Raw genomic sequence first — 23,617 nt, 5'->3', positions numbered from 1 at the left:
ATGGCAATATTTGTATCAGATAATAAAATAAAACGATCATAAATAAGGTGCACCTAATGTACTTTCAATTCCCTTCCCCATCTTTCATCATCCAGACTTGGCATGGATCGATATCAAATTCTGTAAACTGGGTTTGCAAATGAGTATAATCATATAAACATAGTTGTAAAAGGCATCCATCCATTTTTAACAGAAGAGATTCAACAGCAGTATCCAAAAAAAAAAAAAAAATCACAGCACAGTTGAGTATGTGATTATTTTGTTATTTTTATTGTTGCATCAGTATGCAGTGTTGAACCCAGGTTAACCCGGACAAATTCAACCCATTCCTACCCAAAGAATCACTTTTAACTCCATTTATCTGCAAGGACAATTTGTGGTAGATTCTTTTGCAACTTCCCCTACAGAAATCAGCCATTTTCACATCACCCAAAATAGTAAATGACCTAACTGTACCTGCTGTCACCAAATTCTCGGTCACGCCATTGTGGGAGTGATGTCAGCATGATGCTATTCCTCCAACGCTGATGTTTCAAGTCATAGGGCCTTGGTTCACTGGACGGGAACCTATTTTCGGAGTCATGTCGACTGAACTGCGGTCATCTAAGGTTACATGAGGCAAATCATAAAGGTGGACGTCACGTCATCGAAGGATAGATGTCTGGAGTCATAAAGTTGTACAGTTGAGTTGCGATGGGGCTGGATGTTTGGCAGACCAAAACCGGCCGTCGGGGTCGCCGTCAGCAAATTTATTTGCACATGTTTCTGTTTTACTCAACGAGTATACGAAACTTTGAGAAAAGATCTTGAGTGAAAGGAGGGCAATGGATCCGAATTCCAATCCGTTTTTTTCCGACGCCACCGACTTTACCAACATGCTCCTCTCCGGGTTCCTGGACGGGCTGAACTTTAGTGACGAGGAGCCAGAGAATGGAGAAAGGTCTCCCATGGCAAGGGAGACCTTACAAACGGATCTGATGTCCGGGGCCTCGAGGACCGGGAGCTGCTCCGACGCGGTCAGTCCCAGCACGATGTGCTCGGACGACGACGTCGGTGCTACCATCGGGGCCAACTGGAGCTCGGCCAGTCAAGAACTGTCCCAGGAGGACGACGGCGGTATTGTACTGGAACGACTGGAGTCAAACTATTCCAGATCATCGGAGGGCCAAAAACTATCCAGCCGCCGGGAGTCCTCTCGGAAGCCCTCGATGGAAAATGACGTCGGTTCTCCAATGTCCTCCCCCAACCCGATTCACTTAAATGCAGACATCCAGGAGGCGATAAGAAAAGCCTCCATTACCATCTACCAGGGATTAGTCCGTCACGTAGACGGCTTCGGTGATTCAAAAGACGGTAACATTGTTTTGTGCGTCGATCCCACCGGAAAGCCATCGCAGAACGAGTCGAGTGTCAAAGTTTCCGAGGACACATCCGAGGGCGCTGGGACACCACTCCTTATGTCCCCTCGAGGAAATCTAGAGCTTGCGGCGCTAGAAAATGAACAAGATACGGTATCCAAATCCTTAGATGGCTCTCCACGGAGGTCTGGAGGCACGCCAAAAGAATTGAGCTCCTCTCCTTGTCAGGATGCGTCTTTTTTAGACAAAGACATAAACCCAGAACTCGAGTCTGCTTCCGATTTGTGCACGAGTTTAAGCCCTGCGCTCGAGTCTGGTTTTGCCCTCCAGGAACCCGGATTGGATTTTGATTGCACCCAAGAGCCATCAGAACAGGACAGGTTTTCCCCCACCTCACCCTGTCTGGACGCGGAGTCAAACTTGAGTCTGTCACTGCTGAAGGAACAGAATGCGGAAGAGGAAGCAGACGCTTGCGAGGCGTTCTATCTTCAAGACGAGGAGGACTCGGGTTACAAACCATGTGGAGATTTAGATGCGGTGCAAGACAACCAATTCGATTCCTCCAGCTCATCGGAAGCAGAGCAGCAGGACAAAGATGAGACGATCTTAGCTGACCAGACCACGGACCTTGCGGAAGATAAAGACAGGCTATCCAAATCCCCCGGACAGGAGCGGTTGGAAGACATTGAACAGAAGGTAACTACACCCAAATCTTTAAGTCCAACAGAGCAGCACAGAGATGGCACACCAGTCTTGATGGTCACTAGTGAGGGGTTAGACTGTGAAGGAGTTAACAGCGAGAGTGACATCAGAGTGGCCAAGTCCTTGAGCCCACCGTCATCAGGACCGCAAGAAGCCGCTATGTCACCTGCACCGATTTCCCCTTGTAGGGACGACTCGACCGAAGATCAAAACGGCGCTGATGGATCCTTATCCCCAGACCAAACGCTCGAAGCGCCCGAGAGCATTCCCGACCGCCAAGCGTCCGCCACAATGGACGAGGACCTCCTCGATCAGGATTGTGCGGAAGACGATCTCGTGACAGAAGGCGGCGGCGGCACACCGTCAAAATTACAGAGCTCGTCATCCCAAGAGGAACTAAGCAGAGAATCGTCCTTGAGTTCATTCGAGGAAATGGTTCTGCACAAAGATTCGGGGGATGAGACCCAGCAAAAAAAAGCCCCGCTGATCCTGGAGGAGTACTTCAACGCTGCCATGAAGAAATTCTCCAACACGCTACTGGATGCTTTGATTACTCATCTTGACAGCTACAAAGACACCAAAATGGGCCTGCCTTTGCCAGTCAACATGAAAAGTGAGAACGCAAATTTTGCTTGGGGCCAGGAAGAGGATGAGACAGACGACGCAAAGCAAGATGGGGAGCAGCCTTCAATGTCAGCATTTATGGGATAGGACGGTGCCTGCGAGACGCTTCAGACCGGCGTGGAAGCAACCAATAGCAGTGGATTTTAAAATCCGCCCAATTCTGCTCTAATGACCAAAATAAAAAAAACGGCCGACAGGACGGGCCAGATGACATTTACCAGTTTGCCTCCATTTGGGGGAAATCCGGATCAATGTTCTCGCTTCCATACCCACCATTATTCCCAATGAGGGCTCGTGATGTTTGCAATATTTTGAATTAAACAAAAGCTTCATGAGGGTTCTTGTATTCACGTAGCTTCTGTCGAGGGACCAGCTGTTTTGTCACGCATGTTTTTTAATGAATGAACGAATCCAGTTGGAATTGTTTCAAATTCCAAATAAAAATGAATAAGGACTAACAATGTCAATTTCAAAATCTGAACCAATAGTGGCAAGTGGAACACAATCTACAAATCCAAATGCTCACGCTGATCTTGTGGATGAAAAAGTGTGTGTGTATTAAGTGTCACTTGCGGCCAAAGCAGGACTCAGCTGCATAGGTTGAGCGTGTAGATGGCGTTGTTCCGCGCTCCTTCCACGTGCTGGAGCCTCCTCAGCTCACTCAAGCACAGCATGTAGACGGGTGCCTTGATGCCCATTTTCGTGATCCTCTTCAGCTCCTCCATCCTAAACTCCCGCGTGTCCTCCCCTGCAAGCGGAAATGTCACATTTAAGGCCTGGAATTAATTATTTTTCAAGGCTCACAAAGGGCAACATGACGATTCAAATTGCTTTTTTTCTTCTTCACCTTTTGTCATACTCTTTTTCAAGATGGCTAACATCCAATTTCGTAATCATTTTCAGTAAACACGGAATTTAAACTGACCTGGACACTGGACCAAGTACTCATTGATGTGATGGACCGCCTGGTTGAGGTCGTTCAATGTAATCTGCTTCAAAAACGCCGGCAAGCTTCGAAACTCTTGCTCAGACACGGCATTCACACATCTGTGAAAACGCAAGGGCGCACTGCTCATCAAACTTTATTCCCTGAGAAAAACCTAGAAGATGTCCGTCACAAAATGCATCGTCACCTTAAAAATGAAACAAATGAATAAACCTGTCTAAAGAAGAAAACGTTGGCATGCTCTTAACGACAGCCGCTTTGAAACTTGACAGTTACCTGCGATTGCGTTGTGGCTTTCTCAGCGGCTTCTGAGACTCCAGCACGAGCTACGAAAACAAAAGGGTACACTTGAAAAGACGAGACGCGCCGACAGTCAGAGCGACGCGCTGCTCAGACAATGGGGTACTTTGCAGATGTCCTGCGTGACGGAGCTCAGATGGGGAAACTCGGGTGTGCTAATCTCATAGCTGTCCCTTGTAACTCGAGGGGGGCTGAGGTGGAAGTCCTCTGTGACTCCGTCCAAGTCCGCGCACTCCTGTAGAAGGAAAGACCCAAATGATTCTAAACTATTTGACAAAAGGCACAAGCAGTCCTAACAAATGACTTGGCCCATATTTCTCATCTCCATCCTTTTGCCTTGAAGCACCTGCATGCCCGGGATCTGCAATTCGGGCACGTCGTATTCCCACGCCTTTCGGTCCAGGACGGAAGCGCTGCGAGGCGTCTCAAGAAACGGTATGGAGTCCGTGGCGACCGTGGGCTCGAGCTGCAAGACAAACGGATCTGGAACCAACGGCACCGGTGTGACGGCGTCGCCATCAATTTGCGCTACCTTTTTGCTGCTGAGTAGACGTTTGAAAGCGGGAGTTTTGAAGACCGGCACTTCGGGGGTGTCGGGCAGATGGCCGGCGCCGCTCGGAGATTGGGCGTCAAACACAAATCGCGGAGGTGACGCTGAAGAACAGCCGTTTGTTTTGGGGATCTTGAACTCCAGCGTGGAGAACGCAGGTGGCTCAGGAATCTTCAAACTTTCTACTAGTGACAGACAGACAAGCCGAATTAGTATTTTAAAATAGTCTATAAATGTTTTGGCCAAAGTAAGAGCAGCGAGGCTAGTGGTCACTGTGACGGACTTTGCTAACTCTTGCTTACCTTCTTGCAAACTTTCACACACAGTGGGGACTGGCGGTTTTACGAGGTCCTGCGCCGGGCTGCAGAGGAACACGTAAAAAAAAATAAATGTATATAAATATATTTTTTGAAAGGGTTAGCGATTGTAGAGACACATGTCCTGTCCATGTTAAGCTTTTTTTATTGTACCTTATGTCATCGCTCATCTTCTTGAAGAGATCCATGGTGATTTCGGAGAAGCCAAAGTCTTTCATTTGCGGCATGGGCAGCTCATCATCATCCATGCGCAGCATGCACGTGGGCGTGGGTGGAGGCAGCGCGGAAACATCCAGGCAGGGGAGGCTCAGCTCAGGCATGGTGGGCGACTCGGCGTTCTTGGAAAAGGTCCGGCGGAGATCCAGCTTGCACAGGCCGAAGTCGGACAACTTGGGAGTGCGCATGGGGCCGTCGTGGCTGGGAGGCGCCGCTGCCTGAGGCGACATTAGCGGCCCGCTGCATTCCTCTGCCACCACATCATCTTCGCCATCATCTTTTTCAGGCTCGTTCTCACCCGACTCTTTGTCCCCCAATGGTAGAGGTGAACAACAATTAAAGAAAGTCTGGTTTAATATGTGTTAAGGATGATTTCTTTTTTTTGTGTGTGTGGATTCCATAGCACGCTGTGCACAGTGGTTGAAAGAAAAAAAAAAAAAGCTACATTTTTGAAAGTGTGGATTGTGAGAATATGCACACAAAATAATTACAGATAATGAAACCTAAAGAAACAAAATAATGTAATATAATTCTATTTGAATACTAATATAATATTGTCATATAAAAATCTGTCACTATTACTTACCGTTAGGCACGCGAGCATCCGTGGGAGCCTGGTAGCCGTAATTTTCAAAGTGTTCCGTGAGCGCACACACGTCGTGGGCAATGTTGCTCTGCACGGCCCTGCAGGCGTGGATGAAGGTGTCCACGTTTGTCTTGCGCGCATTGTGCTTTCTCAGCTCATCCTGCAGCTGACCCTGCAACCCACAAAAACTTTGTACTCCTTTGTGCCATGTAAAAAAAGAGTCAAGAAAGGTCACCTCTTTCAATTATAAATGATCCTTTTTAAACACAACCAATGCAATTTAATTCACCGCACTGCTTGATGCGTCACCTGTTGCTATGGAAACTTTGTTTAGTTTTTTTTTTTTTTTAGTTTTTTTTATTCAACAATGGTAAAAATAACTCGCTGGAAATGAAGTGCTAATATATTTTTAAAGAAGAATGTCAGGTAAAAAACCAAAACTATGACTAAAAAGCCGTCATTTGTGGAGTACTTTTGTTTGTTATGCTCGTCACCTTGATGCCCAACACCTCACAGTTGAAGTCGTGATAGGCTCTCATGGCTTTCGCTGCCGCTTCTAGAAATATCAAAAAATAAAATAAAAGAGCATTTATGCTGTTGACTTCATTGTGTTACGTATAAAGTTGTATCATGAATGTTGCTGTCAAACTGACTAACCGCTGTCCGGGCTGTCGTGACGATTTTCGAAAGTTTTCTGGAGACGGGCCGTCTCCGTTTCCAGCGTTCGGCACACCTTCTTCAACTTGGCGAAAAACTCCGACTCGGAGTCCATTTTCAAAGCGCTAACAATCACATAAAGGCGAGACAAACGACTCCAACCGCTCAGTTATGGCGGTGGTAAAGTGGATGTTGTTTCGCTTTTGGCGCCGTTGCCTCCAACCCGGACGTTTGATTTCTTCTTCGCTTCTTGAAATGTTTTTGTTTTGCGATAGCGCTCTCTAGCGACAGATTCCTACATTTACGAACGCTCAACGTAGTGTCTAAAAATATATGCTAAAAATGCTATAATGAATAATAATAACAATTTTAGTGGAATTGATTTAAAATGCTACCTACTTCAAAAATCCATAAGTAATTTCTCCAAAGGTTTTGACATTCTAGAAAATAAACGCCTTTGTGTCTTGAAATCCTATTCCTTTTTTATTGAAATATTACAGATTTCCTTTTAGCAGAAATATACTTTTTGTTTCTCAAACTCAAAAACGTATAACATATTCATATAGTAATCAGAAAAGTAAATTAAGTTGTATTTATAGTATTTATATTGTATGGACGATGAGAATTATATATGCAAAGCAATTAATCAGTACAATATTGTAGCTGTATAGAAATTGGAGCGGCCAAAAAGTCCTTTTCCAATTTAAAAGATTTATTACAAAGGTAAAAAGACAAATGTGTAGAAATCATCACCAAATGTAGGTATTGATTTCTTGGGGTTGCCTTAGTGCCCTGAATAATTAATAAGTATACATTTTATTCAATCAAAATGATGTGTGACAATAATATTAATACAACCCACATTACTCTACATTTCTTAAGAGTCCATGCCACGTGTTATTAGGCAATTCATTGGATAACTACACTACAGCACCTTGAAATGCGGACAGTGTCCAGACTGTTTTTGTACTTACTTTTATTTATTTAATTACTTTCACCAAAAATAGCTTGTGCCATCTGTGCAGATTTCACAGACAGCAATATTCACATAGGAACAATTGAGATCATTTGATGCTCTTTATTGATTATGATTAAAAGGAGGGATGCCTCCAAAACAGGGGTGAGCAAAATCCGTCCGGCCCGCTGTCTTCTTTAATAAGACCGCTCAAAAAAATGCGGACGTTTGTAAACCAATGTACCAATCTATTTTACATTCTAACTTTTATTGTCCAAATAAACACTTTTACTTTTGCATCAATAAATGATGTGCAAATTCTGTATAGCATGAGAATGATAAAATATATAAATATTTATAGAATTCAAGATTCATCTATGAATGAGCTGTCCCATCTGCTGGTTTAAAAAAAAATAAAAAATAAAAATGCAGCCCTTGAGCACAAAGGTTTGCCCACCCCAAGTCTGAAATGTCTATTTCCTCATGCAAATCCCGCATCCAGCTCCACCAGCTTGTCCAAATCCTTGCGTAGGTCCGGGTAGGCCTGCAGCACCTCCTGAAAGTCGTCCCAGGACAGACTGAAACACTGGCAGTCGGTCAGCGCCTTCACCGTGGCCAGATGTTTGCCTCTGGTCAGCACGCAAGCCTCTGCTCAACACGCACACATGTAAGAGGCAGAGTCGCGGTGGATGAACAAAGACTTACAGGCAGGCAGAACTGACAATTAATTCCAAGTTAGAGGAATTAAAAAACAGACCCCTCCCCCCTCCTAACGTGGAAAGCCCGCTAAGCTATGAGATGGCCTTAAAGGCTGAGAATTAAATAAATCCCCCTAACTGGAGAGGTTGCAGTGTTTACTTTGTGTTTAAAAGATGCTCACATCATAGCCGCTGTATATTGGATGGATGGATGGATGGATGGATGGATGGATGGATGGATGGATGGATGGATGGATGGATGGATGGATGGATGGATGGATGGATGGATGGATGGCATTGGGGAGGATAATCCATGAAAACCCGCTGTTCACTTTCTTAAATCATAGTTGTGTTTGAGGATTATTACAGAATTTGACTGGAAACAATTTGAAGAGGGGGGCAGATGCTGACGGAAAGATTTGTTTCACACGACATGACACACAAATTCACCCCTTGCAGAAAAAAAAACATTATCTAACAATCTGGATGATTGTGCGCTAAAGCAGGAGGGATCTTTTTTTTTTTTATTTGTTCTTCTGTTGACGCATGTGTTATTTTAGCTTAGCTGTTTTTGCATCTTTCTTGTATCTGTTGTCTCTGTTCCTGCACATGTCGCTGTGTAAGATCCAATCGTACCTCCAAAGAAATCCCCGTCGCAGAGCTCCCTGTGAAAGTCGTCGTTCTCCTCCAGCACCTGACCGTGGTCTATGAAAAACATGCGGTCTCCCGGCGCGTTCTCCCGGATGATGACGTCGCCCTCCTGGAACACCTCGTAGTCCAGCCTGTGCACCATGCTAATGAGCACATTCTCGTCTTTGTTCCGGAACAACGGCATGTTCCTGAGCAGGCGGCTGCACATCACTGTCAGGATTTGCTAAGGCAAAGGGAAAATCAGCAGATGTTCCGCCGATCACGTAATCATGGGTCGGTACCGGCTTTTTGGCTGTTACCTCCCTCAAGGCAGACGACACGGTGTACATGACCTCCTTCTCGTCAAACCATTTCCCTCCGTAGCGTGCCTGGTAGTAGTTGGTGATGCGCAATTGCAGCTCTGGCGGGAGTTTCATGAAGGTCATGTAGTGCTCCAAGCGGCTCATCTGGGACCACAGATCCAGACTTTTTGTTTCTATATCCACATCTGCATCTTTAACGTGGTGTACCTTGCTCTTGTACTCCTTGGCGGCGGGGTCGGTGTTGGCGATCATGGCCGTGGCGTTGGCCACCAGCACCGTGTACATCAGGCACCCGGACACCATGCTCACCATCACGATCCACATCTCCACGTAATCTACAACACCAACAACAAGTTCCTGCAAATACCGAAAACCTTTGGAGGACCACTGAGTGTTATTTCGGTGAGCTTTACATGCACGCACTGGTGGGAGCGTCCATGGATCCGTAAGACAGCGCGATCATCTGCGAGAGAGCTCGGAAGACCCCCCAAGAGTACTTCACGATGACTGTGGCATTCTAGAACACACGGTTTGAAAACCTGAGGTTTGACAAATGCTTCAGGTGTACTGCGCGAGATGGAACGTACCATCAGGTTCTCCTTACGGACCCAGCAGTCGGTGGGGAACTCCTCCAGCATGGGCACAAAGTACTGGATGCAACCGTTCCAGTGGCACAGCAAGAAGATCATCATGAACAGGGAGAGGATGCGGAAGAACAGGCGCACCACCTCTAAGTTTGCGTTGGAAACCTGAAGAACAGGTCAGGAACGTTAACCAAGAACCTTTGGAGGACTATTTTGAATTCTATTCCTCACAAAGTCAACTCACTTTCTCCACCTCGTTGAAGAAGCGCACCAGCCTGGACACCCGTGCCAGTCGTATGAGGCTGAGGATACGTACAAACATGAGGATCCTCATCATCCTGGTGGTCTTGGAGGGGTTGTCGTCACTGTGGTAATGTAAATCCTAAAGGCAATGGCACACTCTTATCTTCTGGCGTCTTCATGATTAGAATGGTGCTTCCGATTACCGCAAAGAGGAGGATGTAGCCGATGGGAAAGGCGGCGATGACGTCGGGGATGAACCACGTCCTCAGGTAGCACACTCGGATCCGCTTGATGTCTAGGATGGCTTCCTAAGGATTGGAGGACGGAGAAAGTTGTGCATTGAAGCTTCGCGATATTTTTGCGTCATCTTTGGCATCAGCCAATAATTCAATCGTTAATATTTAATCGTGCTTTGGATAAATGGATAGATTCATATTAGCACCGATGAGCTTTGTTTTCATTTGCTTCCTAACCCAGAGGTTGAGAATGGCTTCTGTGGAGCATCTGTAATCCTGATGTTTGTCCCGGCCTTTTCATCTGTCACCTGACTCAGTAACACAGATTAACAAGCCTGGTCACTGAGATCATCAGCCTCAGTGACGTGAAAGCCGCTAATCCGGGTTTTCACCTTTTGTCACATCCGGCCGGCCAATCGCCGGAGTCCCATCTGCACTCTGTCGCGTTCTCACGAGTCACTCGCATGCTTGCGCGAGAACTCCATTGTATGACCTTCTCAACGACGGAGGCCCATCTGCACTCTCCAACCCAAGCTAATGGATCTCGTTTAACTTGAATGAGACACATTCTAAAGATGATCCACCTCTCCGTTCTCGCTGATGATGCCCATGCGGAAGTTGAGCGCCACGTCGATGAGGAAGAGCGTGTCCGAGAAGACGTTAAAGCCTTCCCAGGCTAGCCCGCTGCTGCCGTCCAGGAAGGCGATCTCCATGGGGATGCCGATCAAGTTGAGGAAGGTGATGGCCATCATGCCCATGATGTAGTAGCTCCTGTGGGAAGCGGAGCATCATCAAACTTGACTAGCCAAGTCTGTGTTAACTCATTCAATGCCATTGACGGTTATAGACGTTTCACTGGGTTGGCAGTGAATGAGTTAAACACACACACACACTGTGCGTGTCTCTGTTACAAGGCTCAGATGACTGTGTGTGATCACCTTACTTGATTAAAAGAGATTGTGCGGCGGAATCATGTTCGTCCGATGCTTTCTTCCCGGAACGGGTGTCCTACAGTGTTCCTGAAGCCCCCCCCCCCCCCTCGCACCAGGCTATTATTAACACCTCACATTTATTAATAGCTGAAATTCTCTGCCTGCTCAGTCAGCACATTTTTGCTACAAATGGGAATTGCGGCAGGTGAAAAAGAGCCGGCCCATGTTGACTTCTTTTTCCCACTTGGGGGGCAAAATGTTGATAATGGAGGTGCAATGTTTGAATCTTTGAAGGTACGGCTAACTTCTTTTCACAACAGCGTAATAGAGATGCAAATGTAAACAAAGGTGTACCTCATGAGGCTGAAGGGATGGATGACGAAGACGCCGCTCTGCAGCTGGCGGATGCACTCCTTCTCCACGGCCACCTCGCTTCCGTACATGTAGAGAGATTGGCGGTTCTGCTGAGGCAAGAGCAGCGCCCGCCACCCGCAGGGCGCCCTCTCGCATCCCGCCGCCGCCGCCGTTCCCCGAGCCCTCAGTCTCTGCATGGCCGCCGTGGCACAAAACGCTCGCCTCATCGGACCATCTCGACCCGACTCCAGCTATTCTTCCAGAACTTCTTGTTTGAGTTGATTTTATTCTTCTGCTTCTTGTTGTTCTTCAAGTTCTTGTCTTGCTCCTCTTGAAGTTTGTCTCGTCGTTGTTCTTTTTCTTCCAATTCTATATATTTGACTTCTTGTCGGTATTCTCTTCTTCCACTTCTTAATGTTCCTCTTGTTCTTATTCCTTGTTGTTCCTCTACTTTATATTCTTATCCCCTTTCTTGTTCTAGTTCTTTGTATTGTATTTGTATTCCAGTTGTTTCGAGGCAATGTCTATGTTTTAAAAAGTGTTTTTTTTAAAATATGCCCCTAATCTTCTTTGTATTCTTCCCGTTCTTCTTTTTCCCTGCCTGCTCTTTTCCGATGAAGAGCTCAACCTGAATGAAGCGGCGTGGAGGCAGGATGATAACCACCCTCATCCCTCCCTCTCGGCCTCTCTCATCCATCCCTCTTCCTCATCTCTCGCTCTCTCTCTATTTCTGCTCCTCCCCTCCGATTCTTCTTCCTTTTCTCTCTGCACTCATCAACTATTCAAGATGTGACTTTCGTCCTCTATGAATCATGCCAAGAGGTTTAAGTCCAGTTGTCACTCATCCTCGAGCGTCCGGTCTGCATGTGATGGATGGATGGATGGATGGATGGATGGATGGATGGATGGATGGATGGATGGATGGATGGATGGATGGATGGATGGATGGATGGATGGATGGATGGGCTGTGTGTGTTCTCACTTTTCTATGTTTGTGCGACTACAAGCCATATCGTATTAAAATGTTGTCTCTGGTTTTGTTTGTACAAGTCTGTATTTTGGGCGTGAACGTTGCTTGTGAAGCAGCGAGTTCAATCTGGGACATTACGTTCCCTCCATCTATTCGACGTAGGATGTCATGAAATCCTTTTTCGTTACCTGAGCACTCTCTCTCAGTGTGGCTTCTTTACACTTGATCAACAACACGTGAGCACGTGTGCACGGATACACACTGGGAGTTATTTCACATTTGTTTTTGCTTGGACGGATTTAATGCAGCTGTGGAGAAGGGAGGATTATCTTTGGGGTCATGTCAGTTCCAAAAGGTAAATGAATGCTGCGCTTCAAACCAGGCTGAAGAGTTGAGAGCGAGCATTTCAGACCAGAGTAAGCAATCGTGAAAGAGTCTTTTTATGTCCTGTCAAATGTTCACGGCTTTTAGAGTGAGCCACATTTACAGATTTCAGTCCTTCAGTCCTTCAGTCCAAGTTTGGCTTCATTTCGTCAAGCTTTATCGTCACGGGAGGCAATTTGTTGGCTGTAAATGCTAATCAGCACGCTTGGAGAGACATGAGAGCAGCTGCTGATTGGGTACAATGTGTCGGAAAAAAGGCAACATGAGGACTTACTTTGCAATGTCTGCAGTAGAGCTGCTAGAAAAAAAAGGGGAATATTTGCAAATAATATGCTTTGCTTACTTTTTTGTTTATACAGGCCACAGCTGCCGGGGATAATGACTCAGGGCTTGTGTTTGCTTACGTCTGAATTTTCTTCTTTCGCTGACGCAGACACGCACACGCAGACACACACAAATGCATTTTTCATATTTCAATACTCCAGAGTCTGGCCCCTGCTCTATATTTTTCATCCAGCAGCAGCAGCAGCAGCAGCGGCAGCAAACAATTTGAAGGCACAGACATGCACAGCTAAAGGATAGTCACATCTTGCATTGTCTGCTTTGCTTCACAGGGAGTCCTTTTAATTGGATACTTGGTCAGGTCACTGTAAGGTCTTGTTTTTCACGCGCTAGGGGCGAAAAATATATATTTTTTTACCTATTACAATTTTTTATTTAAGTTTTTGGGGCGGGGGTCATCTAGAAATTTCCCCGATAAATCAAGAATAAAAATGTATCACAAACACTTAATTTAACCAAAATAAAAAAAAACTAATTGTTATTAAATTATTTAAATTTATTATTTTATTGTTAAATTATTCAAATTGCTTTTTAAATGATTTTTTTTATATTCATGTAAATATAGGTCATTTTATTAATCAATCAATGCATCGTATTATGTATGTCTTAGGAAAAACTACATATCCCAGAAGGCTTTGCTTCCGGCTGATGTGGTCACGTGACAACGAGCCGGTTCCTTCCTGGTCTTCCGTGAAGGTGACAGCGCTAAGCAAACTGCGCACCGCGAAGTAACGTCAGAGACCCGAAAAGTGAGTCTTACATTTTCCGCTGGTGCATTTTCGTCCACATTTCGCTCGCACGACCTCATTTGTGAGCGCAGATGCCAAAATAGAGCGCTTATCGAGCTGTTGAGCTTGTGACGTCACGACATTGACTGCGCTAGCAGATGCGCGGTTAGCCCCCTCACGTGCGTTATGCAATGTAGGGCAAAAGAGATTTGTTTTCGACCATTAAACCTTTTTTCGACGTCTATTGACATGTAAACTGACCTCCCGCATGTTAATGTTTGCATACGATCAATGGGCTTTTTGATTTGTAACGACTCTTGTATTGAATTCAACGTGTATTATTGTGAATCGAGGAACCTTAATTTTCACCATTTATGACCATATCAAATCTGTCTAATGCATCAAATGTGGACCCGACTGTCTGTTGCTGCACTGTCTCAGGCACCACAAGTTTCACTTTGACTAAGAAACTTTTGGATATGGATGAGTTGTGTGATCCAGACCTGAGTAAGAGATCATGACAGAATCTTTCATGTTCCGTCGTAGGTTTGAGATGTCGACCGTGTCTGCCGCCGCCGCGGACCCCGCCGCCATCACCGAGGGCGGCGAGAAGAAGAAGCCGCTCAAGCCGTGCTGCGCTTGCCCTGAAACCAAGAAAGTCAGAGACGCGTGGTAAAAATGTTGCATTATCAAAGTAGTAAATCTTAAAATACTGATATTATTGTACTTATCTTCTCCACAGCATCATTGAAAAGGGCGAAGAGAACTGCACGGAACTCATCGAGGCCCACAAAGACTGCATGAGGCAACTGGGATTCAAGATTTAAACCTTTTGTTCTGGGTGCCTGCGTGTGTGTGTATGTGTGTGGTAAGTAAAGTCCAAATGACACCTCAAGGTGATCCACCTCTTTCTTCCACTTTGAGCAAGACAAAAGGGCTTTCAAATGCCAATTCTGATGAAAGGCCGAATTGTGTACATGCTCAGTGTACAGCATGGATATTTAAATGGTGAAAATGGTGTCAGTGATAGGTGGGGTGTCAAGTGGACCGGGTGAAATGCTAATTTTAGCTTGTTGCACTCGACTGTACAACCTTGCAGCCACCTAAACATGACCTGTCTTTTTTCACTCTTTAGATGCGTGCGACCTTTCCATCCGTTCCTCCCTCATCAAAATGAACGCCGACAGTTTTTGGAAAAACAAAACCTTTTATTTATTTTTTTTCTTATTTGTGATGATCACTGCAGTTGAAATTTAAATAAAAGTTCTATGCAATCTCTATGCTCCTGAATGTTTTTTACTTTTAAGAGTGGCTGGTGAATTATTAATGGTGTGCAGCCTTCCTAACCTTCTTCCCCCTTCCCTGAATGGTTGGTGTCCCTGGTATGCACTCAGGAGTTTATAAATAGCTTCATGTCAATACTTGACATATCTGCATACTTCTTTGTAGTGGACCGTACATCATTTTGTCCTTTACAGAGCTAATGCAAGTATTAACCAAGTTGTAAATGTAAAAGATTATCGAACAAACAGAATTGAATGTACTGCTTCATTCTAAAGTTCCTCGGGGCTCAATATTATTTCATAGCTTTGATTTTAATTTGATTTTTCTGGAAGTTTTAAAAATTGCAAATTTCAAACTGTTGCAATTGCGAAAATAAAAATTGGAGTTTTTTTTTTCTATTTAGAATGTATGTTTGCATTGGAATAATTCTATCAGCTGGAGATTGGAAAAAATATTTCCAAATAAATAACCAACGTTAATAGAACAACCCAATCGATCATATTTCAACACTTCTAATTCTTTTTTTAATCCATTGACAACAATGGATGACATCATGATTTCACAAGCCTTGGCAGAGGTCTCCTCTCCCAACTGCTCTTGCTTTTTGTCAATTGAGATGGGGAGTTAAGTACGGCAGGGAGCAGCAGTGGATATTTTTAAGTGAAATCAGACCCGCCGTGTCATCCATCTTGTTTTGACGCGCGTCCTAATCCGCTCGGCCCTGTTCGAGACAGAACTGACACAGGAACACAAAACCCTTTTGGGCCCGTCAGAACCTCTGGAGAGTTGACAGTGGCGCAGAGTCCTTCCCACTTCCTGCCTGCTTCTTTCTGGCTGATATGTTAAGTAGCGGGCCTGCTTTCTGTCGGCCACTGGCGTCCTCCTTGGGTTTCAATTCCAAACATGGTGATCCTTGTGGGGACTCCATATCGACGACGACACCCCACTCCCACTCCTCCTCCTCCTCCTCCCGGCTTAACCGCCTCCCTCCAGCTGTTGTCTCCACAGTGCAGGCCGGCGATTGAACTGAAAGCGTGGCCACCCGAGATGGAAAAGTGGTCGCATAATGAGATTGTTGTAGAGCCGTGAGAAGACCCTGAAGAACTTTCCGAGGGAATCCGTTTGGATTGTTGACTTTCCCGTCCTTTCCTGACATGAGTGTGGAGAACGCCAGCCTCCTAGATGTCCTGTTTGCCGCCCCGGTTTGCGATGGCTGGAGCAACAACACCGAGGGTGCCCTCTACCATCTGGGCAACACCGTCCTGTTCCTGGGCTACATGGGTTGCAGCGGGGCCTACGGGTGCCTCTTCATCTTCGGCCTCCTGGCCCCTTCCTTCCTGTGCCTGACTGTGTGGGGCTGGTTGACGATATGCGGCCCCGACGCGGTCACCTGGAACCTTTTGTTGCTTCTGGCCTGCCTGTTCCAGATCTGCCACCTGCTGTACCGCCTGCACCAGGAAGGCCTGCCCAACGAGGAGCTGGCCACCCTCTACCGGGTCATCTACGTCCCGTTGGGGGTGCCCATCCAGGTCTTCAAGGAGATCGCAGGCGCCTTTGAGAACAAGGTGCTGGAAATGAAGGCGGGCCAGACGTACGCGGTGGAGGGCAAGACGGCCATCGAGAGGCTCTCCTTTCTGCTGTCTGGCAGGTGGGTGTCTTGAGTGCTTGCTCTGGTTCAACTTTGTTAGCTGTAGTGGTCCCCCAGAGCAGGTTTAGTTACCAAGCAGGGCCACTGGTGATCTGCAGTTCTAGGACTTAACAAGGCAGATGGATCTTGTTGTTTTTGCGACTTTTAGAGAGCGGAAACACTTCTGCTTGATTTGTTTTGACAGTTAGCTCCCACTCGTGCCGTTTTAAAAGCCTACTCGCTGTTAGCACCATGCTAACAGCTCACCGCAGTTCTTTTCAAGGCCCCCCCAGAAATGATGACACCAAGTACCTCACTGGTGTCTGCGACGTAATCGGGTCGGCCATCTTTCACACTGGCTGCAACCCTGAACAGGATAAGCAGTACCGGAGATGATTTATGACCAAAGGCGGTCATTTTCTATTCCTTTGATCAAGTTCAAGGCCTTGGGTAATGCGTCCCTCTTGTGCGTTGGAAACAAAGTCCGTACGGAGATCATAAGGGAGGCAGACGAGTGAATGCATAACGGCGGGGGTCAGCTCATTCCAAAAAGCGCTAATCTGCTGTTACAGTGTGTACTTGGATGCTTTCCCCAGCAGATGTTGGAAGCAACGTGCGTTTCCTCGTGCTCGCCGCGGGGATATTTTGCTTCTGCTTCCTGTTCAGCCCCATTTGCTGCAGAGCATTGGGGTCAAGTCCCAAGCAACAAAATCAAAGCTCCATGTTTTACACAGAAAAGTAGTTTGCAGAGTATTTGTTCAATTGTTTACAGACTCAAATTCTGCCGAGGTCGTCTCAGGTAAAAGTGACCACACGGAAGATCAGATGCCGCAACATTCAGCCGTAGAGGAGAAAAGAGAATCTTTAATGCGATCCCGTTTGAGTCGGTGGATTATCTTAAAGCCGTCTATCCTCCCCCCCGACCGAGGAACGTCCTGATGACTTTATCCATCGTCTCTGGCACACGAACAAACGGAGCTTGACGCAGCAAATATTCGCGGCGCAGGACAGACAGTATTTCTCGGTTCCCCGCGGAGTTCATTACGCAAATGTTGGGAAAAGTCACCTCAATTTAATCGGTGACCTTCAGCGCTCTAATCTCCCTTTCCTTTTTTAACCTTGTCACGCCTGACGTCAGGATTAACGTATCTCTGGAGGGTCAGTTCCTGCACTACATCCACCCACACCAGTTCCTCGACTCACCCGAGTGGGAGTCCCTGAGGCCCAACGAGGACGGAAAGTTCCAGGTAGCGTCACGCCGCATGGCCTACAACCGCATCTTTACTTAGCTACTTTCAAAGTCATTAGCTAAGTCATTAGCTAAGTAACCAGACCAGCCCGAAATTCCGCTTTTCTAAAGGCGTTTGTTCAAATCCAGGTTACTCTGACGGCAGAGGAGGACTGCCGCTACGTGTCTTGGCGCCGCCGCCGCCTGTTGTCCCTCATGTCCAAGGAACGTTACGTGTGCCGCCTGTTCGCCGTCATGCTCGGCTACGACATTGCCGAGAAGCTGTACAACCTCAACAACAAGCTGTACATCAAGAGCGGCGTCCTGCTGGACATCCGCCTTCCCAGCCTCTACCACGTCCTGGCCCCCTCGTCGCAGAGCAGCGAGGGCGAGCCCCCCGAGCGGGCCGACCGCCACCCCCGCCGGGAGTCGGATCCCGACCGGGGACGCCGGGCCGACAACCCCGTCGGGCGGTCGTGGCCGTCCGACCCGGAGCTGCCCTCTGGTGAGGACTCCACCAGCCTAGTCCTGGAGGACTTTGCCGACTTGGCGGGCTCCTTAACCGACTATGGCAGTGAGAGGGATTATTTGAGGTAGAGGGGGTCGCGAGGGGTTCCGGAGCTAACACACTGGCTCACCCGCTTAAGATACATGTAAGTACTGCACTTGGGTGGCGTGGCAGACGGCAAATACGTGTGCATGGATGCCACCTTTCACAATAACACGATATTAACAATCAGTTTTTTTTTTTTGCAAATAAGTTTTCAGAACATGATATATTTCGGAAATATTTATATAGGATTCTATTTTTGTGTCAGAAAAAACGACGACGACTCCCCCCAATCCATTATTAACTAATGAATCCATCAATAAACAAGTTTGTGCTAATAGATAAATGTGACGTGATTCTTACCTGTTTTAATTTGCAAATTGGTTCCAGTCTAATTCCATTTGTGTCCACAGGGGCCGGAGGAGCAGCTCGCTTCCAGAGGAGCCGAGCGCCTCTTGCTCCCACCGACACTCCCAAACTCTGACCACAGCATTTTTTTCTTTTGACCTTTCACTATTTGGACCACAGTTATTTGTTTTTGTTTTGAGTCACACATCACTTGTGCTCATTTAATGTTATTTTGCTGAAAAACACAAACGAAATTGCGTGCTTCCTCTGTACTGTACATAAAATGCATTACCGTAGACAACCATGAGCATTTTCTGTTGTTGTTCTTAATGTTGAACATCCGCCATTCTAATGTGAAATTGCCCAATTGCAGTTGATTTATTACCACAGGGGGCCAACATTTCTCCATAAAGCTTCTGTGCAGAGTGCAGTGAAAATGTTTTGGGACTGTCTACTTTCTGGAATGATTCATGTACAGGCTATTTTTAAGCCTATTTTACTTGTGTGTAAAATGACAACAATAAACACACTTGCTAACTTGGCCTCCTTCACTGTGTCTGTTTGCCTTTGGTTTAGTTCCTCCTCTCATAACAATTGACGGATCACCGTTCATTGATTTGAGTCATGGCTAGAATTTAGAAATGACAAAAATTTTAAAAAATCCTCATTTGATCTCTAAAGTTGGTGTCGGAGCTAGCTGCACACCTGCACAAAGTCATGTGACCATGGAGCTCCTCGTCGGATGTTGATGTTGTTCACGCACAATGGATCCTCGCGCCTGATGACAAAACAGGAAAAAAAAACCATTTGTTTTTAAATTCGGCCTAGCAACAAGTGACACTCCAGTAAATTTTAAATCGATTAAAAAATGACATTCCGGCTGGCAAAATATTTCTTCTCCACAAACAATTCTGAATTCTGCCCAGCAACAAATGATTTTAATTGTTGCCTTGGAACACTTTGAAAAACATGATCTGAACAATTCAACCAGTTTTGCACCATCTCTTGCTAGCTGAAATAAAAGCTTTGGAAAACATCTCCACCTTGTGGCCTGGAATGCACATTACAGTAAAACCTAAATGGCTGCAGGGCTTACCATCGACTCAACAAAACGAAAGAATCGTGTTTATAAAGCATTTCTTTCTATACGTACCTGGGCGCGGCAATCTGAGACAAACAGATGGACTTGAGATGGATGTCGTTCTGGCGGTAGAAACGAGCGCCCGTGTTCTTCAGGGTGATGGAGTGGATCTCACACAGCGCCGCCGGGTGAGCCAACATCATCCGGTACATCGTCGCGTCTGTTTGACTAAAACGCAAACACATTCATTCATCACTGCGGACAGTTATTACCTCCCCCAAGGATGTCACCATTGCAGATGACCAATAGGGAAGCAAGTGATGACTGTCAGGCTAAGAAAAACACGCCATGGACCTTGATTCAGATATTTTATGAGGTGATGGCAGTTCCAGTCTAGTTCAAGGTTTGTAAATGGTGGAAATGCCGGCACACCACACATTATAGGTATCAGAAAAACGTGATTTTTGTCTTGAATGAAATCAATAGACAGGGTTCGGCGGCGGTACCCACAGCCGGAGTCGTCGTGGTGTATCCAGTTCTCCGGTGGTCAGCGTCACTTCCACTTCTGCGCTTTTAGCGAGAGCAGACGCTTCCAACACCAGAAGGATGTGATGAGCTGCAGCGCATGCATGACAGATGACATTGAGATCAGTCACTCCAAATTGGAGGAGGCCTGCTAAAAAAAGTCCTATTTTCCACATTGCTCTTTGTTTTTGGGTTAGCTTTACTGACTTTGGAATGTTCTTGTTGGAAAGCACGAGATTGACTTCTCATTTGCGTGTGCAGGGTCATTCAAACGCAGCAAAGGAGCTCATTAGCTTGCTTCTGCTGACTAACGACGTTCCCCCACCCGCTGGCTTTGTCTTTGATGTTTGTGCCGTAATTAGGAGACCGTTCGTACGTTGGCTCTACTTTTCTACCCACGTGAGGACGCTCATCAGGAAGCTCCGCTCAACATTCGCAATGTACACAAAAGTGATGCATTCTCACCGCAGAAAGGCGGCAGAGACGTGGTGAGCAGGAACAGTTTCTGCTCGCTGGGGAGGGGAGATGAGGTGATGCCGCACTTTTCGGACAAACCTGAAGGACGCACAAAAAGATGAAATTGGTGCCAAATATTGACATTAAAAGATTCAAGATTCCATCACTGACCGATGGTGGGGCACGTTCCCTGGAAGGCGTTGCAGTGGAGGCATCGACCCTGCAGGAAGTTTTGGTAGCTGTCACAGGGGATGCCGCTGAGCCGGCACGAAGCATTCAGAGAGCTCATGTACACGTGCAGCGCCCTCATGTGGTCACAAATCACATAGCCGTACACTGGAAGGAAGCCCAAAACTGACAAATCCACACGGAAAGTAGGAGGATTCAAAAAGGTGCTATTGAGAGTGCCAAAAAATGGCGTGGTTTACTTCATGAGGATGCAAACGTTAGAAAGGCGAGCCAAAAATTTGTACGGTCCAGTTCGATGCCAAAAAGCAGTCTTGGCGCTTCAGATCGAATTTTTTTTTTTGGACCTTTCACAAGATTTGATGATTTGATTTACGTATTGTCCATATTTAGTATAGGGTGGAACTCACCAGTGGCAAAGCGGGATCGTGCGCATCCCGTCTGGTCGTTTCCACCATTCAGGAAAAAGTCCACGTGGCCGACCGGGATGGAGATGCCAAAGTCTGATAGGTCAAAACAAAAAAACAACACACCGTACAAGAAAATGAAGGCTTAAGATTCTTTTTTTATGTATTCTGGTGCAAATATGACCTTACAGTCTGAGTCGGTGTGTATGGCGTCCACAAACTGCGCGTCGGATGGGTCCAGACGGTCAAAGGTGTCGGCGCCCTTAAACATGGGACCGGCAGGGTCCAAAGCTGGAGAGAAACAACAGCAAATGTTCCGGATCGCGATCCAAATCAAATGAATACCCGTCGAGGCTTTACCCGTGATTCGTCCGATCCTGCCATTAAAGAGCGTTCCCACAAATCCGGCCACGTGTGCACCTAAACTGACGCCGACGAAGTGGAACGACTCCAGCTTGCATCCGACCTTCTGTTTAGGATAGTCAGCAATTAGGGAAAAAAATAAAATGCTATGCGAAGCTGATCATACATCACAAGAAAAGAATCGTGATGTGGAGTTGTTGGCAACCTGCAGCCGATTGATGAGGACGGAAATCTGCAGGGCCACCTCCTTGTAGTTGTCCACCGCCAGGTTGTAGGCGAACGAGGCGGCGCGCACCCAGTCCACCATCAGCACGTTGACATCCTCCACGGCAAGCAGCGACTCGGCCAGATCCAGAACCCACGAGGGTTTGCTGCCCAGTGTTCTGCGCATACGACATAGACGCTGTGATTTTTGGTCTGCGTGGAAGTGCGGCTTCTCACCTGTATCCGTGCACGACGACTTTAGTGGGCCGCGTGGTGTTAAAGGCGCTTCCTGGCATCTGGCGGAAGGTGCTCGCACAGCCCAGGCGCTCTCTGGTCATAAGCAGGAAGCGAACCCGCGCCTGCGCTCGCTGCTGCCTCTGCTGGCGGTACTGCTGCCATGTGGTGTTGCTCACGTCGGCGCACTCGTCCGCCCGGGCCTCCGATCCTCCATGATGATGCCAGGTCGTTTGGCATTATTGCAGTGAAACAACAACTTGAATACATATCGGAAAGGCTTCCCACCTAGGAAGGGATTCCTCCTATGTCCAATAATATATGGTTTACTAGTTGACTATACTTATTTGAGGGATTATGCTTATGTACTCATTTATTTTCCTTTTAATACCTTACCCTTACTGTTAATATTGACGTAAGTCGTACATGATTGAAATAAAGGTACATCACCTACCTTGGACCGTTTGGACCAGCAGAAGACCCAAGAACAGCAGGACGCTTTTGGCCGGGGGGCACATTTCCGGGAGTTAACGGGAGCTTAGCGGTGCTCAGTGAAGTCAGTGTCCGACCCAGGGTGATCGGCTTTCGGCTTAGCGTCACGCAACAGCCGCCCACGGGCACCCATGAACTACGAAACGTCCCATAAAGAACTACACTAACACGTCAAGTTTCGCGTTTTACCACAATATGTGCGAATTTGAATGCATCATAACCCACGTCCGAGGGCAAGTGGGCACGAACGTGATTGGTTGTTAGCTTTCGGAGAAAGTAGCCCCGGATTGGTCGTTTAAGGATGCGTCACTTTGTAAACAAACAAGATGTCTACCCACGCGAGCGATAGCTTGGGTAAACTAAACGGACAGTGTAAAAACTTGATCAACTAAAGAAAATTAGGATGTAGCATTAGATCTTAGAATGAAATAATTTGACATTATTAATAATGTAGAAAGCTTCAGAGTTAGTCAATTTACTATAACTTAGTAATTTGTGTGATACTTCTGGCCTGGGTATAGTTACTATACATACTATGGGTTGCCCAAATTTGTGGAAAATGTATACTATTACCAGGGACTGCCCAGGTTGATTAGTGTAGGTTTATTGTTCTTCCTCAGGCTGCATGCAAATGAAAGTGTTTGAGATCTGATTGTTGCTGATGAATGGACTCTGGCTTGTGGGTGTGTGTGTGTGTGTGCGTGTTTGCCACAGTTTGTCAGATTGTTACAATGTAATCAGTTGTTTCTATGTTGTAAATGACTAAAGATAACGACAAGTTAAAATGAAAGTTAAGTCAAATGTTTTTGTGAATAAAATTCATCAATCTTTTTTTTACTCAATCAGCGGTATAGAAAATGGATGTTTTTTTTTATTAACTTTATGTTTGGGGGGTGTTTTTAAACTCATCTTACTCTTTATTTAAACTCATTCTACCAAGTGAGTTGTGTGACTTTTTTCCTGTTTAAACTTAGTGTACTAGCTAAGGATTTTCAAT

At 46.3% G+C, this 23,617-nt stretch overlaps 5 protein-coding genes across 11 annotated transcripts; 2 read left to right on the top strand and 3 right to left on the bottom strand.

Annotated features, from left to right (window-relative positions):
* Window positions 1-3,060: 3,060 nt before the first annotated feature.
* Window positions 3,061-6,493, bottom strand: ska3 (spindle and kinetochore associated complex subunit 3). Of its 2 annotated transcripts, none has more exons than XM_061286569.1 (11): window positions 6,257-6,493; window positions 6,094-6,155; window positions 5,600-5,771; window positions 4,951-5,317; window positions 4,783-4,841; window positions 4,463-4,665; window positions 4,277-4,396; window positions 4,037-4,165; window positions 3,907-3,956; window positions 3,610-3,731; window positions 3,061-3,432 (listed from the first exon to the last, which is right to left on the bottom strand). In XM_061286569.1, exons 1-11 carry the CDS (start codon window positions 6,369-6,371, stop codon window positions 3,272-3,274), a joined length of 1,560 nt encoding a protein of 519 aa, XP_061142553.1. In that variant the 5' UTR covers window positions 6,372-6,493; the 3' UTR covers window positions 3,061-3,271. The 2 variants fall into 2 exon arrangements, with proteins under 2 accessions (XP_061142553.1, XP_061142554.1); XM_061286570.1 differs by having other exon boundaries at window positions 4,463-4,662.
* A 722-nt stretch (window positions 6,494-7,215) lies between these two features.
* hcn5 (hyperpolarization activated cyclic nucleotide-gated potassium channel 5) lies at window positions 7,216-14,280 on the bottom strand. Of its 3 annotated transcripts, XM_061287560.1 has the most exons (12): window positions 14,139-14,280; window positions 12,909-12,989; window positions 11,212-12,793; window positions 10,510-10,696; window positions 9,893-9,997; window positions 9,691-9,828; window positions 9,450-9,611; window positions 9,286-9,379; window positions 9,070-9,197; window positions 8,860-9,006; window positions 8,546-8,783; window positions 7,216-7,859 (listed from the first exon to the last, which is right to left on the bottom strand). In XM_061287560.1, the coding sequence occupies exons 3-12, from the start codon at window positions 11,436-11,438 to the stop codon at window positions 7,693-7,695; spliced, it is 1,593 nt and encodes a 530-aa protein (XP_061143544.1). In that variant the 5' UTR covers window positions 11,439-12,793; window positions 12,909-12,989; window positions 14,139-14,280; the 3' UTR covers window positions 7,216-7,692. The 3 variants fall into 3 exon arrangements, with proteins under 3 accessions (XP_061143544.1, XP_061143546.1, XP_061143545.1); XM_061287562.1 differs by lacking the exon at window positions 12,909-12,989 and having other exon boundaries at window positions 11,212-11,289; window positions 14,139-14,273; XM_061287561.1 differs by having other exon boundaries at window positions 11,212-11,289; window positions 12,909-14,183.
* Window positions 14,188-14,913, top strand: LOC133160039 (cytochrome c oxidase copper chaperone). The gene is made up of 3 exons (XM_061287570.1): window positions 14,188-14,307; window positions 14,378-14,503; window positions 14,771-14,913. The coding sequence occupies exons 1-2, from the start codon at window positions 14,189-14,191 to the stop codon at window positions 14,460-14,462; spliced, it is 204 nt and encodes a 67-aa protein (XP_061143554.1). The 5' UTR covers window position 14,188; the 3' UTR covers window positions 14,463-14,503; window positions 14,771-14,913.
* A 1,000-nt stretch (window positions 14,914-15,913) lies between these two features.
* Window positions 15,914-19,214, top strand: popdc2 (popeye domain containing 2). Of its 2 annotated transcripts, none has more exons than XR_009715788.1 (4): window positions 15,914-16,567; window positions 17,685-17,793; window positions 17,925-18,427; window positions 18,738-19,214. XR_009715788.1 is itself a non-coding variant. In XM_061287569.1 (4 exons), exons 1-4 carry the CDS (start codon window positions 16,074-16,076, stop codon window positions 18,806-18,808), a joined length of 1,029 nt encoding a protein of 342 aa, XP_061143553.1. In that variant the 5' UTR covers window positions 15,914-16,073; the 3' UTR covers window positions 18,809-19,214. The 2 variants fall into 2 exon arrangements, 1 of the variants encoding a protein (XP_061143553.1); XM_061287569.1 differs by having other exon boundaries at window positions 17,925-18,279.
* Window positions 19,153-22,873, bottom strand: pla1a (phospholipase A1 member A). 3 transcript variants are annotated; one of them, XM_061287565.1, is made up of 12 exons: window positions 22,583-22,873; window positions 22,132-22,339; window positions 21,896-22,073; window positions 21,688-21,796; window positions 21,517-21,618; window positions 21,331-21,423; window positions 20,906-21,088; window positions 20,744-20,833; window positions 20,264-20,369; window positions 19,826-19,981; window positions 19,378-19,450; window positions 19,153-19,300 (listed from the first exon to the last, which is right to left on the bottom strand). In XM_061287565.1, the coding sequence occupies exons 1-12, from the start codon at window positions 22,644-22,646 to the stop codon at window positions 19,295-19,297; spliced, it is 1,368 nt and encodes a 455-aa protein (XP_061143549.1). In that variant the 5' UTR covers window positions 22,647-22,873; the 3' UTR covers window positions 19,153-19,294. The 3 variants fall into 3 exon arrangements, with proteins under 3 accessions (XP_061143549.1, XP_061143548.1, XP_061143550.1); XM_061287564.1 differs by having other exon boundaries at window positions 19,153-19,450; window positions 22,583-22,871; XM_061287566.1 differs by having other exon boundaries at window positions 19,153-19,450; window positions 20,906-21,070; window positions 22,583-22,870.
* Window positions 22,874-23,617: the final 744 nt, after the last annotated feature.

This window comes from Syngnathus typhle, linkage group LG9 (assembly GCF_033458585.1).
Source record: "Syngnathus typhle isolate RoL2023-S1 ecotype Sweden linkage group LG9, RoL_Styp_1.0, whole genome shotgun sequence".
Classification (NCBI taxonomy): domain Eukaryota; kingdom Metazoa; phylum Chordata; class Actinopteri; order Syngnathiformes; family Syngnathidae; genus Syngnathus; species Syngnathus typhle.
This window is presented reverse-complemented; position numbering and strand designations above follow the sequence as displayed.